The sequence below is a fragment of the Platichthys flesus genome, chromosome 16, assembly GCF_949316205.1.
Source record: "Platichthys flesus chromosome 16, fPlaFle2.1, whole genome shotgun sequence".
NCBI classification, from domain to species: Eukaryota; Metazoa; Chordata; class Actinopteri; order Pleuronectiformes; family Pleuronectidae; genus Platichthys; species Platichthys flesus.
Genome location: NC_084960.1, coordinates 18,179,155 through 18,195,313, shown reverse-complemented (window position 1 = coordinate 18,195,313; position 16,159 = coordinate 18,179,155). Strand labels below are relative to the sequence as shown.

The 16,159-nt window shown below is 39.9% G+C and overlaps 1 protein-coding gene across 1 annotated transcript; it reads right to left on the bottom strand.

Moving 5' to 3' along the window:
• Positions 1-1,175: 1,175 nt before the first annotated feature.
• On the bottom strand, positions 1,176-14,995 carry LOC133971318 (polycomb protein suz12-B-like). The gene is made up of 16 exons (XM_062408615.1): positions 14,272-14,995; positions 13,534-13,580; positions 13,335-13,399; positions 9,991-10,059; positions 9,598-9,647; positions 9,400-9,485; positions 9,054-9,300; positions 8,259-8,361; positions 8,067-8,172; positions 7,756-7,930; positions 7,522-7,610; positions 6,152-6,295; positions 5,612-5,769; positions 5,297-5,495; positions 4,924-5,003; positions 1,176-3,856 (listed from the first exon to the last, which is right to left on the bottom strand). The coding sequence occupies exons 1-16, from the start codon at positions 14,459-14,461 to the stop codon at positions 3,436-3,438; spliced, it is 2,229 nt and encodes a 742-aa protein (XP_062264599.1). The 5' UTR covers positions 14,462-14,995; the 3' UTR covers positions 1,176-3,435.
• Between the last annotated feature and the right edge of the window lie 1,164 nt (positions 14,996-16,159).

Below are 16,159 nucleotides of genomic sequence, written 5' to 3'. Positions count from 1 at the left end.
CAGTGGACACAATATACTGATTTTCTTCAAGTTAGAAGAAATTCGTTTTTAGACATTTTGACACGAAAGCTTCACAATGTATCTTCCCAATTTTCAAAGGTTTTATAGAATAATTAACGGATCTTGATGAATAAACAGGCGTGTTTATTGGGTATTAATGAGTAATAATCTATTTTCTAATTTGTATTCTTATTGGCATTTATTTCATAAAGGTAATAAGTCATACAGGCTGTGTCTCTCAGCGATGATATTATTAACTGCTTGACTAGGTAAGGCTTTCTCTGATTGGCTCAGAGGTCAGGTGAGTAGCACTGCTTAAATAAGTATACTCCCTGTGGCGCATGCGTCAGCGCTGTGGTCGAAAACCAGACTCGGTCAGAGAAACATTGATTTTTAAGGTGAATCTTGGTCACTCGGTGTTTTGACTGGATTTGATACGCGGCTCTGCGGGTCTTATGGAGGAGGAGAGATCCGAGAAGAATTCAGCTCCAGCTAAACCCCCCTGACCCAATCCTACCAGGAGGAGCTGACCGCAAGGAACACAACCCCCATGATCCCACGCTGCTTCTACCAAACTCGTTTTGTTTTGTTTTAATTCGACCCCTAGTGGTAAAATTGCACATAGCACACGACATATCATCTGGGACAACAGCTTAATTTTGTCCCCAAAGCCTCACATTACATTTTATTGCACACAGGTACAAAGCAGTGCGACTCACCTGACCTCTGAGCCAATCAGAGAAAGCCTTACCTAGTCAAGCAGTTAATAATATCATCGCTGAGAGACACAGCCTGTGTGACTTATTACCTTTATGAAATAAATGCCAATAAGAATACAAATTATAAAATAGATTATTACTCATTAATACCCACTAAACACGCCTGTTTATTAATCAAGATCCGTTAATTATTCTATAAAAATCTGTGAAAATTGTTAAAAACACACAACATTAAAGAAAGTGGGAAAAAATATTCTGGATCTGCACCAAAGTTCTTCCCTGATCCCTTATGCATTCCTCCACCAAGCTTTGTGGTAATCTTTCCAGTAGTTTTTGTGTAACCATGCAATCAAAAAACATAACATCCTTGGCAGATGTAACAAGGATAAACATGGTTGGATGCTCCTCACAAGATGAACTGTTGTTGCTGCAAGACCAGTCAGAAATAATACCAACCAATTTTCAAAATAAAACTTTAATTTGACAGAAGTTAAGACAAATCCGTGTGGTTTTTGGTATTCTAATATTTCTGCTTTGTTAGGTCAGTATTGTGTTAGATAATCTGGTACAAGTTTCAGTAAATGGCCTAAATGTGTTTTGTACATGTTGAAAGAAATGGACCATGTTACAGGAAATTTTACAAAATTGTTCTTTTTTTAATAAACGACCATTTTGACTCAGCTAGTTTTACATTATTGTTAAAGAAAAGTCTTGTTTTCTTGACATGGCTCTTCTTGTACTGTGCAAAATGCTGCTGGTCTCATGTGGAAAAAAAAACGTACTTTAAAATGAACAGCAAACTCTTGATAAAAGAAAAAGTGCTCAGAACGACACTCAGAACTGTCACGTATTAAACCAGTTTCTGCTCGCTGGGTCAGTCACCGTCCGACGTCTGACTGATGTAAAGCTTTTAAAGAGCGGCACTGAAACACGAGAGTTGCACATAAAATCAACTGTTACCATCAAACTTGAAAATGTGTCTGCATTAGTGCCAGTTCTCAACAGCTGGTCACATCTGGATGCTCATACTGCGATCAAAACTGAGCAGTAAAACTTAAAACTATAAGGCAGCACCAGCATTTGCACCAGGTGCTTGTTCCGTCAGAGCATTTGAGGCAGTGACATGCTGTCGGATGATTCAGCCTGAGTCTGCTTCGCAGAAATCGTGTTTTTCATTTTCACATGAGATGCGAAACAGGAACGAGGAAATCTGTAGCAAATTAATCCCCTTTGGTCTGTAACCTAAGAAGCTAACAAATACTCCTGCATGGTGTTCAGGTTTCTGAACATCCATATTCAAAAGCTAATTTATTACATATAGATACACAAAGTCTTATGTACATTACAGGTGAAGAGGGGAGGTGCTGCAACGAGGAATATAAACCAAACCCCAGTTGAAAAATTACTCGTTTAAAAAAAAGAAAAAAGTATGACCCGTCATCTCCAGTTGATGTTTCAGGGTTCTGCAGGTGAGACTATAAATCAAGATGGACAACATGACAAGCTCCAGAAAGTGAAGCCAAAGAGTCTCCTTTCCCCCCTTGTGGTTGGCTGCAGGACAGTACATACATCCAGCCTTATCCATATTAGCAGATGGGACAAGGATAAAAAAATGAAGTACCCATTTAACAAGGTTTCTGTCATTGTATCTAGTTCTTATCACACTGACGTTTGTTCAAGTGTTCATGTTTCTGATAAGTTTGGTTTCAAGTGATGAAATGAAAAAGAGGTGATTGGTTTGGTGGGTGTATCACTGGCCCATGATTGTGCGGCTCCACGATCACTCCTGCTCTGGCTCAAAATGAAGTCACCAGCACAAGATTGTGGCATCAGTATCTAAGATCTCTTAGCTTCATTTTTGTTTGACAGGAGGGAGTTGAGAAGCACTGTCCATATTTGTTTACAGTTTATGATCTGGAAGGTCAGCGATTGGCTCTTCTCACCATCGGATCATCCACTTTTCAATTATAATTAGTTTTGAACATTGAAAAAGAAATGATAACAACAGAAGAAACTTGTTGGCTCATCATATTCTTACATTTTCTTATCGTCAACAAATCCCTAAATGATCCAAACAAACAATGACTGTCTCCTGCAAACATGTGTGTGAATCAAATACTAGTGTATTTGATTCACACACATCGACCTGCTGCCCCAAATACTCAAAAGAGCAAAACAAATTGTCTGAATCCATCAATGAAGATAGTCCTAAACAAATGCACAATTTCCTCCCATTTAAAAAACACCTTTGTTTGAAATTTAAGATTTGTGCTACGGACGAACCAGTGTAATTTGAGCTAAGAGCTACAGAGAGCTACAGACAGGGGAGAAGTTTGAAAGCGTTGAGAAGTAACACTTTTTTTGTGTGGCATTTGTTGACAATTAGAAAAAATCTAAGTCACCAGCATGCTTTATTTGTATTAAATCTGTTGCTACAAATCAAGACTCGAGGCTGAGCTAGATTCATTTGTTTACCTGGTGGACTGAATTCTTCACTTCCATGACTATTGAGCTTTGAAGGGTTTCTCCAGTTTAAATGTGTAAAAACGGAGAAAAAAAAGTTTGTGTCATTTCTGATGAAAATACGAACCCTGCAGTGAATTGAGTGTTTTAACACCTGTTTGTTTGTTTGTCCATTGCCTTTTCTTGATTCTGGTTTGTAGCATCAGTTTTTCAAATCCATGTTCTGTTTTGGATCTGTATCACATCCTCTCTGTCACTGGTCTTCTTCCATCTGCTCCTCGTCCCCCTGCTTCTTGTCCTCGTCCTTCTGCTTCACTTCCTCCTGCTCCATTTCCTCCTGCTTCCCCCGACCCCTGCCTTTCTCTTCACTACAGGGTTTATACTCAGATGGGTCTGGTTCAGGATCCGGCTCTGGCTGGGACTCCACAGCTGTCTCCCAGTCCTCCTCTTCCTCCTCCTCCTCCTCGTCTTTGTCACTCTGAGTTGCCTGGCTCTGGAGGAGGCGGAGTCCGGCCATGGCCTGGTCAATGGTCAGTGTGCTGACCAGGTTGAAGTCGTGCATGCTGACCAGGTGCAGCAGGAAGTTGCGACAGAGGTTGTGTTTGACGATGTGGGCGCCGTGTTGCTTGGCGAACACTAGAGTGGCCTTGTTCATCTGGTTATCTGCAATGAAGCTGTAAGGGCAAAGAAAAGAGTAAAAAAAAAACTGATTAATGTTTAAAGAAACATGATGGAGAAAGACCAGGGGCCTCATTTATAACCGCTGTGTACGCCTCTTTTCACGCAAACGTTGGGATTTAAAAAAAAAAAAAACTTGACGGGAGATGGTGTGTTCAACTCTGATCCATGCCTACCAGCATTTTGGAAACGGGAAAATGAAGATACAGACGAGAGGAGGTGAACTGAAGCACATAATTGTCCCACCTCATCGTTAACATTTAAACCAAAAGACTTAGTTGTGCTCACTCACATAACTACTCCATAAAAACCTTCAATTCAAAAAGGTAAAAAAAAAACACTTATTACTTTCAGATAATAATTAACAGCATAGTCATTAATAGTTTTTAATGTCTTCTTAAAGTGTGTGTATATCATCAAGTACGAGTGTATTAAATCGCTGCAGTGAACGAGACTGTGCCATCAGGCGCTCAGAGCACACTGGAGATCACTCACAAAAGATTAAGAAAAATTTACTTTCAAACTTCCATTACCAATTAATAACATTATTTTTAGGCCTCCACCTTTGAATTCTATTTTTTAGTTGCTCGGCCTCTGCTCATTGCTTGAGCCAGCAGGATAATTAAAACTTCATGAGGTACTTTGCATTGACCATTTATTGTTTAATCTGGTCATGTATAGGGCGGAGTATGGTGCAGATCCACATACAACAGTTTCCAGGTGGAGTGAGATTTATAAAGGGAACATCGTCTTCAGGTGAGCATGCGCATGGTTTTATAAATCTGAATCTTTATTTGCGGATGCCATTTTTCATATGAATCCTACAGACTGTTTTATAAATTAGGCCCCTGAGGTTTTGTGGCAGTGAAAACATAAGCTTGGTTCAGTTTTGTTTGTGGTTCCTGATTGATTAGAAAATCCTGAATCTTTAGAGTTGAAGCTGTTTTAGCTTTTGGTTACTTGCAAACTTTGAATGTTAAAACAAAAAAAGATTCAATTTGATTTGATGGAGGTTTGATTTAAGTTAACATGCTCCTGGACCTCATCCCTCCTTTGTACTCACCCGCGCTTCATGGCGTACAGGTTCCACAGCTTCATGATCTCCTTCTCGCCCTCGTTGACGTCTGTGAACTCGTCAATTTGCTGCAGGTGAGAGAAGACGATATTAACAATCACTAGACTCAAAGTCCACTCAGATTGTCTGTAGTTGTCGCTGATATTTAGCCTTTGTGAAATCAGCAAACAATGCAGATTTAAAAATGTTGTAATGTGAAGGAGGCATTAGTTGAATATAGGTCATAGTAGGTCAAAGTAAGTCCATAGTAAGTCCACTAGAGCGTCTTTGCACTGAAGAAACAAACCAGTAGTTAAACTCAATGAGTGTATAAGGCCTCCCTCTCCTCAAAAGTCACAATTTATGGCCCTCTGGAACCGACCTTAACGGTTTTCTCTTTGAGCCAGTCAGGGTCATTCTCGTCCTCACTGTCGACCTCCATCTCCTCAGGCCGCAGAGGCACACAGCTGTCACTCCGGAAGTAGAGGCGATTGTGTCCGCTGATGTGCGACCTCTGCTGCTCCTGATCGCCGTCCTCCGACTCCAGAAACTCAGACAGACTTGGCTTCGTCCTCTTGGGTCTGGACAGAGGACAGAAAAAAAAGGACATTAGGTTGGTACCAGTACTGTTTGTGGGAAATAAAACCTAAACAACAAAACTTTTAGGTAAATATTTCGGTCAGAAAACCAGCAGTACCTGCAGACGACCACATTGGTGACGACGGTCCTCTTGACGGGGCCATTCCTGCTGAAGGCGAAGCCTGGCTGGTTGTGGATGTCCTGAGGATTTCCTGCGTAGGAACCATCATAACCCTCGTTGATGGAGACTTCAATCTTTGCACCTTTAGGGTGTGGCTGTAAAATATCAGAGATAAGAAAAATACAGTTAGTTTTTAAATGCCTAAAGAGTTTGTATACACATCTCCACTACTTCCTAATAAGCAATGTTCAATTCCGTAGCTTTCAGGAAAAATTAAATTTATTTTCTAATCAGTAAGACAATCACGATAAAAATAGGCTTTTCCTGTAACACACCAACTCTGATTAGATTTTTACAGAAATTTACAGTTTACTTTACGTACATTTCATCTGTTCTGGTCTAATGTCCTCAATCAATCACAAATGGAACAAGTCCGAACTCAGTTAACCTGTAGTTTAACTGAGTGGTACTAAATTAATCAAGATATGTTTTATGTTATTATTCTTTCTGCACAGTGACAGTCCCTGTGCATCTCACCACATAGTTGAAGATGAAGCGGGAGTGGGAAAGTTTGAGGTGTTTGATCAGACTGTAGAGCTTCCTGCAGTTGAGCGTACACCAGGGACAGTGGAGGTCGTCTCTGGCCTCCGTCTGCTGCTGAGTGTTGTTGTTGTACTGGAACTGGATGAAAAACGAAAAGGTGAATGTGAAGCAGTACAAGCTGACACAGATCCTTCAAGTTTGAGCTCTGCTGTTCTTCTCTTGATTAAAACTCGAGAAGAGACCAACGCTAAGCTGCTAATGTTGAGAAAATCTGTCCCAGATGGGATCAATTCAACAGCAAAAAAAAAAACATTCCACTATGTTCACCATATAAAGAATTAAGTATCTTTTATTTCTCAGTCTTACACCTTACTAACATACTAGGAGCTACAAAGGCTAATACAGGTGAAATATTGTCCAGACATATGAGCAATGTCACATGTTGAGTGGTTTATTAAGACGTTGTTATTTCTTCCTCTGAAGATGATAAACTTAAGATTGTTTCTTCAGCTACGATAATTGTAATTGTCGACTGATACATTTTATATATGCTGTAATTGGCCGTGTCCCAAATCAGGCCGCATCCTCCAAAAGGGGGTGGCCGATGAATTGGGACACAGCTAATGAGTGATATAAATAATCGTCAGTTACTGTCAGAATAACAATACAATGAGTACAATGTATCTCACACTAAGCTACTAGCCAGGTTTAAATGAACAGATTCATAACTAAACTATAACTAAACTATAATTATATATTTTTTAAGTACGCTGGACGTAAAGAGCATTTCACATAACTTTGCAGAAATCAAGTTAGGGTGAATGCTTTTTCCAACAAGTAACAAGTTGATCAGCCTCAGGCGGCACTATCAAGCCCCTATATTATCACATCTCACCTGACAATACTTTGCCAGTTTTTACTTGCAGCTTCTGTTTGTGGCCGTTTTGAACAACTACAAAAACTTCTGCATTCAGACCTAGTCGGATGAACGGACTGGCTGATTTCTAACAAAAGCAGACCTTTATCTTCAACAACCTGTAGCCCTCTTCTTACTAGTTTCAGAGATGTGTACTTGATGATAAAAATGTGTATTCAATCTGTGCTAAGGTCACATACATAGGCCCAATCCCATTCACCCCTTGGCCCAGACCCTACCCCTTGTTTTAGAAGGTTATTTTGCCTCTTCTGATATGTAAAAAAACCCGGATCATCATGCAAAGAAAAATCTCAGTTTCGCGCCTTTAAAGCAAACCCCTCCGCCTCAACAGGTATTGGGACAGCCTACACGTGAACATGCAAAACAAAGGGGAAGGGCTAAGGGGTGAAATAGGATTGAGCAAAAGTCTGTGCTGAGAGAGACTGACCTGGTAGAAGATGCGTAGTTTCTGTCTGGGCTCTGCTGAGATTTGTTCTCTTCTACTTTGTACATCAGTGTTGATCGATTCTTTTAGAGCTGCAGCAGAGAGGAGAGAAACGGGATCACAAACATTTAAATTAACGAATAAACTGTTTCACTAATGACCAACTAAAGATGTATCTACTGAAAAAGCTTTGTTAGATATAATATTTAAATTCTACTGTTGCTGCGACATGCTCACCCAGTGTCTGCGTTGCTCTCAGCGTGCTGGGTCTGGAGTCCTGGTTGGTCTCAGAGTTGCGGGTGGCCAGAGGTTTAGCCACTGGTGCAGTAGAGCGATCGGAGGAGTCACTGGTCCAACGCAGGGTAAACTGCAGCGTGGGACCCTGGGAAAAACTCTCAAATGGAGGCAGTCGCTGCAAAGAGAAACGCAGCAGTTTTAAATTCATATGATCATTAACCAGATTAGATTTTTTTTTAGAGGCATCACATAAATCATGTCTACAGTCCGAAGGTGAACTTTGTACAAATGTCACTGTCATACACACAAACCTTTCCATCCAGGATGGTTTCCCATGTTGCCCTCTTCTTACTGACAGGACACTCCTCCATCTCTTGCATCGACACCTCGTACTCTCCGTCTAACAACTGCAGACGTCTGCACACAAGAAAACCTTAATTACACACAGAGAAAATAACAACATGCTTGCTTGTGTGTCAGAACATCTTGTGTGTGTGTTTCACCTGTTTTTATCAAAGACGGTCATCTGAGCCACAAATGTGGCTTCTCCCTCTTCCCTGAGAGAGGAGCTCCTCCTCTTCCTGTTCACCACTTCCTCTGTAAAATCTGAAACAGTCACATAATGTCATGAAGCTCTGCTCCATCACACCAGCATCGCAGATGATAGTAGGTGTTGGTATAAAGATGCTGAGGGAGATGTCGGGGCGCTCACAGCATGGTTTGACATGGTAGGCGCAGCGGGAATGAGAGAGACTCAGAGATGGGAAGTAAATTACTGACAGAGCCTACTAAAAACAAAAAACTAAATTTATATAAGGCCCAAACATGTATGAAAAGATTCCACATGACTACAGGCGACGCAGTGGAGCTGCGCCTCCTCCCCTGTATGTGGAGCTGTCCGTCGTCTCTGCAGCCGTAACCAGGGACTGTTGTTGTTATGTTTATTTATCACCAGTTATATTGTCATTCCCACATTCAACAGGATTATGGCATATCGCATGTGCAGCCCTTCTTAAAACAGGAAACACATTCCTCTATGTTTTTCTGGTGCTTAAAGGAAGCACAAGAAATCAGAATTGATAGCTGTTCTAGGAGCATCTACCTCTCAATCTTCTGCCAATAAATAAATGCCCATTTTGTTTGTACAGTAATCGCAATAAACGACATATTACAGCTTTATTTAAGGTAGAACTTAATATTTACTTATTTAAGACTTGATTCAAATAAGGGAACAAAAACGTTATCAGCTCGGTGGGCTGTGTTACTACTAATATTATTGTTTTTAAAACTCAGCTTACCTCTGTTGTGGTGACTCTCTCCGTTGGTCAGGCCGTTGACTTGTGTTCGGGGGAATCCGGGCCGTGACACCCTGAACAGTAACGAGTAAGACTTGACCATGTGAGAGTTGCTGGGTTCAAACTCGCTGCTGGGGACCAGCAGGGAGGGGGAGGAGCTCGGCTTGGCCTGGACTCCAGCGCCTGTGTCCGGGTTCAAGGGAACCTGCTTCTTCCCTGTGGGGACCTGCTTCACTGGACAGCTCACATCCTGGAGTGAAGGGGGAGAAGAAATGTCCGATGTGTTTCACTGACATCAATGCAAAGGATAGAAGTGAGTGTTGATAAATCGGAACATCCTAACACACACCTTCCTCTTCTTGTGACACACTTTGACCAGCAGCACCTCCAGCGACACAGAGTTCTGCTCATTCTCACAGTCCTGAGATGGTTTCCCTGAAAACCATGCAATGCAATACAGGAGAGGAGACTGTTAGTCACACTGACTCAGAGGAGAAACCTCATCTAAAGAAGCCAAAAGGACGGCAGCTGATTAGGACAAACTTACCAGCTTTATGAAAGAAACCAGTGAAGTTGAGCTGCAGGTTAGAGGCCAAGCTGTTGGAAAAACAGAAAGGTTTTCCTTTACATCTTAAACATGTGATGTTCATAGTTTTCCTCATTAATAGTATTTTCTGTAACTAAGCAACCAACTGCAAAGTAGGTAACACATGACCAGTGTACACGAATGGTCATGTTACATGTTTTAAGATGTCGTAGTGTGGACAGAGATTCATTCTTTTTGTTGAGCATATAACAAATCAAACAAAGCTGAAAACATTTGGTCTTTGGATGAGATGGGGAAAACATTTTCACATTTATTTTATTATTTAAATATATTAATAATTTCACTTAGTGAAATCCCAGTTAAGAGTAAAAAAACAACAACAGGACTGTTTACCTGTGAGTCTCTAGCTCTCCCCTCATCTTCTCCACTTTAAACAGCAGATTGTCCACCTTGGAGCTTTTCCTGTGCAGACAAGGAGCAGCAGTTAGCAACCACACAGCAAGCACCCCCTACTGCACCGCAGTCAGATCAACAGGTAATTACACAGAGTGAGGCAATTCCAGGGGGAGGTCAGAGCGTGTACTTCTTCTGGAGATAGTGAGTCCACAAACAAACACATTTAAGCAATATCTGGGCTTTTAATGGTCACTTTCAAGTCAGCTCTATTCCAAACATGATACTCGCAAGTCAATAAGCTTATGAAAATTTTTTTTATATATATATACATCCAAAGTATAACTTTTATACTCCGAGTAATTCTACTCAACAAAAATGCATGGAATTTTTAATATTTATTTTTCAGTTTTAAAATATTTATTTTAAGTAACATAACTTTAAATGGCCGGCTACAAAAATATGAAAGACCTTTGTAAATGGAATTCAAGACTTTTTAATACCTTATTTAAGTCAATATATATATATATATATATATATATATAATTTATTAATATCAATAGTCAATGGTTCAGTGTGTAGAGTTAAGTGACATCTAGAGATGAAATTGCATGTTGCAGCTGAAAACCCCTCACCGCATAAAAAATTTAAAAAATTATTTTTCCCGATTTAAAAATAAAATATTTAAATATAATGGAACCATTCCAGGGTAAAGAAAACAACAATTGGTACAATTTAGGTGATCACACATTTGAGAAAACATCACTAGGACTATTTTATATTCAGTTTCTTCCAATAAATCCCTTTCCCCTAAATCACTGAAAAGTATTTTTTTCCTGCAAAATCGGAAAAATTATGGTTCTCGGATCTCAAATGTGAGAATTAACTTTTTAATGTCAGGTTTTCTGATGCTGATTAGAAAAAACAGCTTTACGTGATCCACACGTCTGTATGTTTTAATTCATATTTGTGATCATTTCTGTTTTCCATGTTTTCTGAGCTGAATGTTTGCGGCTCAGACTCCATGAAAAGTGGCCTGATAAAGTAAAGTGGAACCAACCGAGAAACCTGCTGTGGTTTACTTTAAATTAGATTTGTCTTAAGTGTTGGAGGATACAAAACATTTTACATTTGGATCTCACCATGACAAACCATGAGATCTGCATTTATTAGTCTTTACCATAGACTGTGTGATATGTCTATGGTCAGTACTTGTTTGACAGGTTGGTAGATGTGAAATCTTGTTTGAATGCCATAAACAAGCTGTGAATTCACGCTGGCAGGAGCACATGTGCTGGTTTGTGTGCTGAAGTGAAATTAAAACGCAGCCTCTTGGCTCAAATTGCAGCCATTAGTACGCAGGGTTTAGTGGCCGCACATAAATCCAAGTTCTGTACAGCGTCAACCTTTAGAGACGTCTAATGAGCCAGAGTAACTGAAAACACCTGGAGCCTTGAAGTCAGTTTCAGACCGACATCAGACTGGCATAAAAACAGTTCAGCCTCCACATTCATTCCACTGATTTAGACTAATAAATAAAAGCTTTATTGTAACTGAAATGACACAAAACAACATCCACCAACGCACTTCATCAACCAAATCGCATTCTCCCAGTCCTCCTACATTACTGTGTAACATCAATGCCAATGTCTCTATTGCTTTTCTACAAGTTCAAATCCAGAAATTGTTCACATCCAAAGTAATACTTTTATACTCCGAGTTATTCTACTCAACAAAAATGCATGGAATTTTTAATATTTATTTTTCAGTTTTAAAATATTTATTTTAAGTAACATAACTTTAAATGGCCGGCTACAAAAATATGAAAGACCTTTGTAAATGGAATTCAAGACTTTTTAATACCTTATTTAAGTCAACTGAAATCAGGACTTTTCAAGCCTTTAAGCCCTGCATTTACCCTTCAGCTTCCTTCTATGACTTGCTTGCAGTTACATAAAAAGACTTGAAGACAAGTTGTGTAGGGGAAGAAAAAACACTTTCAAAGACGATATTAAAGAAACAACGTTAGTGCAAAAATGTTGACTGTACAGACGTGATTTACATCACACAATGTTTTAGGACTAAAATCTTGTCTGGCAACACCCTAAATAACCCCCTCTGTGCAGAATGCCTTGCATGAACAAAGCCTCTTTTCTCTCAGTTTATGTTTTTCATGTTATTCATGCTCTGTGAACACTTTATAACTGTGAAGTGTCTCAGATCACAAGCTATTTTTCATGTGACCAAAGCTGCATAAGTGCAGCACAAAATGAAACTGATAGGAGCAGCAGCAGCATCCTCTCGTCGTCATCGGGTTCACGCATTCACATCTACTTCAAAATCAGACGGAACACTTTCTGTCCGACCGAGGCCTGAGCCATGAACAGAATCTACTGCCTCACAGATAAGAAAAGCGGCTGTCTGATGAACGCATTTCCAAATAAAGAAAATGAAAAAGAGATGAGCTGATCCACAATATTGTAGTATTTCAGATGTAGATAATGATTATAAAGAATATTGATAAATAAACCATCTATCTTAAAATATATTTATGTCCTTTTTCTTTATTTTTAAATGTTTTTTGACCATTCATTCAATCTATAAATATTACTTCTGCATATAATTCTGGTTTTTGAAAGACATAAATAATTTATCAGCTTGATAACAAGTATCAGATTAACATAGGAAATCTGTGGATGCCAGTGTCAACTACATTTGAGTCTTGTGACCAGTTCTAAGACTGAAATTATAATTGTGATTTCAAAAACTTGTTTTTCTGAAAATGAGTGTTTCTACAAAAGAAAAAGTTGTAACACCAACACATCTGTGCAAGAACACTACATTTAATAGCAACAATCATTTTTAATCATCCAGCATTCAACATGCGCAAACTTGATTTTCAATAACGGCTTCGAAATATTAGTCGTCAGCCTTTTTGATTAAGCAGCCCAATCTTTTCAAGTATGCACATAACCTCCAGCTCTTTAAACACACCGCCCACTTAGCGCAAAGTGAAACACAAGCAGCCCTGTGTGCATTAGCAAGATCTTTTCTTTTGTGAAGAGCCTGTATGCAAAGCAGCCAAACTGTAAACGTCTCTCCTATCTCAGCTTTAACAAATCCAGTCTTTCCCCACCTACAACAGACGTCATGTCGGTTTAATTTCACTGACGGTAACGGTTGACCTGCTTTCTACGAGTCCAACTACTTCAACTTTAAACAGAAAGACACAAAACCATAACGAGGTGCAAGAAGTGAGTCAAGCCATGACCCTGCAAGTTCACAACAAACAAAAGCATGTGGAAAACCATTATGACTGGATACAAACAGCAAATTATTTTTACCTTTTGCCATTATTCCTTGAGTTTCTGTGGGACATGTAGGTGAGAGTCCTGTGCAAGAATATGGGCTGAAATGTAACAGGGAGAGATAAAACAAATTAATGTGTTATTGCGTGAACTTGTCAAAAGACACACAAACATTTCCTCATATGTCAAATGATCCAGCTAATCATGCAAGGAGTTTCAATAAAAGGCAACTCACAGCGATTAAGTTCCTCGTGCGGAGGAACCTGTAGATCTGAGTTGGTTCTGTAAAGAAATATAGTTGCACCATCAGCACAAGACTTTCCTTTATGAATAATGGATCACTTTAAATGAACATGTTGAGTTTTAAACAAGCAGAAACATGAGAACCTGAGTACACTTAGTGCTTAAACAATCATCCACCTGATGAATGAAAACGTTGTTAGTAAGTTAATAAAAATTGCAGTATCTGCTTAAATCGTCTGAAATGTGAGACTTGACTTGTTTCTGCTCCTTATTGAAATTATGGGTGAAGGTAACAGTTTGTTGTTTAGTCCATTGTTTGATAACATTAACTACATAAATTGATATTTTAAATAATCAGAAAGAACATAACACTGTTTTGTTGGAGCAGTATTATACACGTGCTCAAACGGCAGCAATTTACAGATTAGAATAATGTAATTATCTGCCGGTGTTAAAAAAAAAATCTACAATATTTCCTTGGATTGAAATATGAACCAAATGACACATCATGGCAGCTGCACTTTGTGTGACATGTGAACTCAAGCATGACAGCACCACTACACGTGTAATTCATAGTAACGTGGTTAGAATCAGGTGCAACAGAACTGAATGTGAAGTCATCCAGCTTCGCAAGTCCTCACCTCGCCGCCCACAGCTTCCTGTAACCTTGAATTAAACTTCTAACACAGATGTCTTTCTAACATGCAGCTCGATGACAGCAGGCACTCACTCTCGAAGGCCTGCAGGAACAACTCGTGGTCGGCTTGGATCTGTTGCATGTTGGACTTCTTGGCTGCGACCACCGCGGAGGAGGAGGAGGAGGCGGAGGACGATGCCTGGTGAAACCCGTTGGCTTTTCCTCCGGGACCGCAGCCCAACGTGTGGCTCCCTCCTGAGGAGCTCTGCTTGTGTGGAGCCATCGTCGCGACAAATACACAAATAAAAAAAGCGGCCGAACAAACTTTACTCCCACCTGATGTGGGAAAGATACTCAGTTCCTTCTCCTTTGTCAAAACAAAAGAGCAGCGCTGGCAGAGAACCAGCCGCTCAGGAGAAACTGTGTTGACTCCTCATTTCTTAACAAGACGATGGAAGTTTCACTGAATCACATTAGCAATGAGTGAGGACACAATCCGAGGTTTTCCTTTCGGTGATCGTTTGAAAGTTACAAAGCTCCGTTCACGGGCTTGAAATGCGCGAAACAAGAGAACAGCCTCCGGCAAGCTGACGCGGCTTGCTAGCTAACTGGCTAACTTCCTTAGCCAGCTAGCAACGACGCCGGGCTAACCGGTTAGCATTCTCCGACACTATGACTTCCCCAATTAACTCAACGAAAGCTGCCGCTAATCGACAACTGATTAAAGCCAGAAATAAAGCACGTTTCCTGTGGTTTAGACGCCATCGTTTCACCAGACCTCACAGTACTTCTTGCCGGGCGCCTATTTGCAAGTTGGGATAGCTGTGGTGGAAAGTACCATAAAACACCACGGACGCTATCCGGTTTATAATTTCAAAATGTATTCCACTAAGAACCTAAAATTGTCAGCTGCGCGTTCCACGGAATTTTTGTGTAATAAACATGTCATTACAAATCTCACAAACTAACGTTTATGTTAACATACAAATATTTAACACTACACTTGTTGAAACTTAATTTAATCAGTTGAGTGCTTTTATTTTGACGACAAATATCCGTTTTCTGTGGTCTGAAGGACAACTTGACAAATGTAGGTTGACACTTCCACCGTGACTACTGTTGAAAGATCCCGCCTTCTAACAGCTTCAACCAATCACCGTGCTTGTTTGCAAAAAGCTGCGCTCTTATTGGTGGGAATGTTTGTCCGGTCTCTGAGGCGCATTTGCCGCCTGCAGCATCAGCATGGAGAGCAGCTCTAAATAAGGTCAGGGACCCGCGACTGGAGGATAACCCACCGAATTACACCGGAGTTGATCAGTGATGGAATGTAACTTAGTCGAATACTTACGTAAACATTTTTAATTACAAAATGACAACATCCCAGAGGTAAATATCGTACTTCTTACTTATAATTACTTTACCAATTTACATGACATGATGCAGTAGTTTACTAATATCAATATATCCAGTTCAAGGTGTAGAATGGTGGTGGGGGGGTGAATGCAAATTAAGATCTGAACGAATTTATCCAAATATTATTGATATAGGTAAATGGCTAAATGCAATATCCAAATTGCACAAGCTGCAATTTCTCATTAAAATAAGGGAAATGTTGGTTTGGTCCAGACAATGCAAAAACCACCATTGGATGTTTTTCCCCATTCAGTAGAATAGAATAGTCATTCCCACTTAAATTGGGATTCATTCCAATATCTGTCCAAATAGTTGCAATGGGATTATTTGTATCGCTTGCTTTTTATATTGTTAATCTTACTCTGCTCAAAAAGCCTTGAAATGAACTAAAAGCCATACATTTGGGGAATTTTCTTCATATTACCTCTGCATAAAATATTTATGTACCATATATCTCAGGGGGCCTTCAAACCAATGTTAATTCAGCTGATGATTGTTTGAACACAGATTGTACATGGTAATAATTTCTAAAATGAGCACAGTGTGTCCTGCACATGACTCAACCACT

What these genes read in the sequence shown, in the direction of transcription:
- LOC133971318 (XM_062408615.1), bottom strand. Translation starts at nt 14,461, where the DNA reads ATGGCTCCACACAAGCAGAGCTCCTCAGGAGGGAGCCACACGTTGGGC. An exon ending in TCAAGGAATAATGGCAAAAG is followed by an intron (nt 10,060 to 13,334) that starts GTAAAAATAATT and finishes TTGTCTGCACAG; the next exon opens with GAAAAGCTCCAAGGTGGACA. An exon ending in GAGAGCAACGCAGACACTGG is followed by an intron (nt 7,611 to 7,755) that starts GTGAGCATGTCG and finishes TCTCTGCTGCAG; the next exon opens with CTCTAAAAGAATCGATCAAC.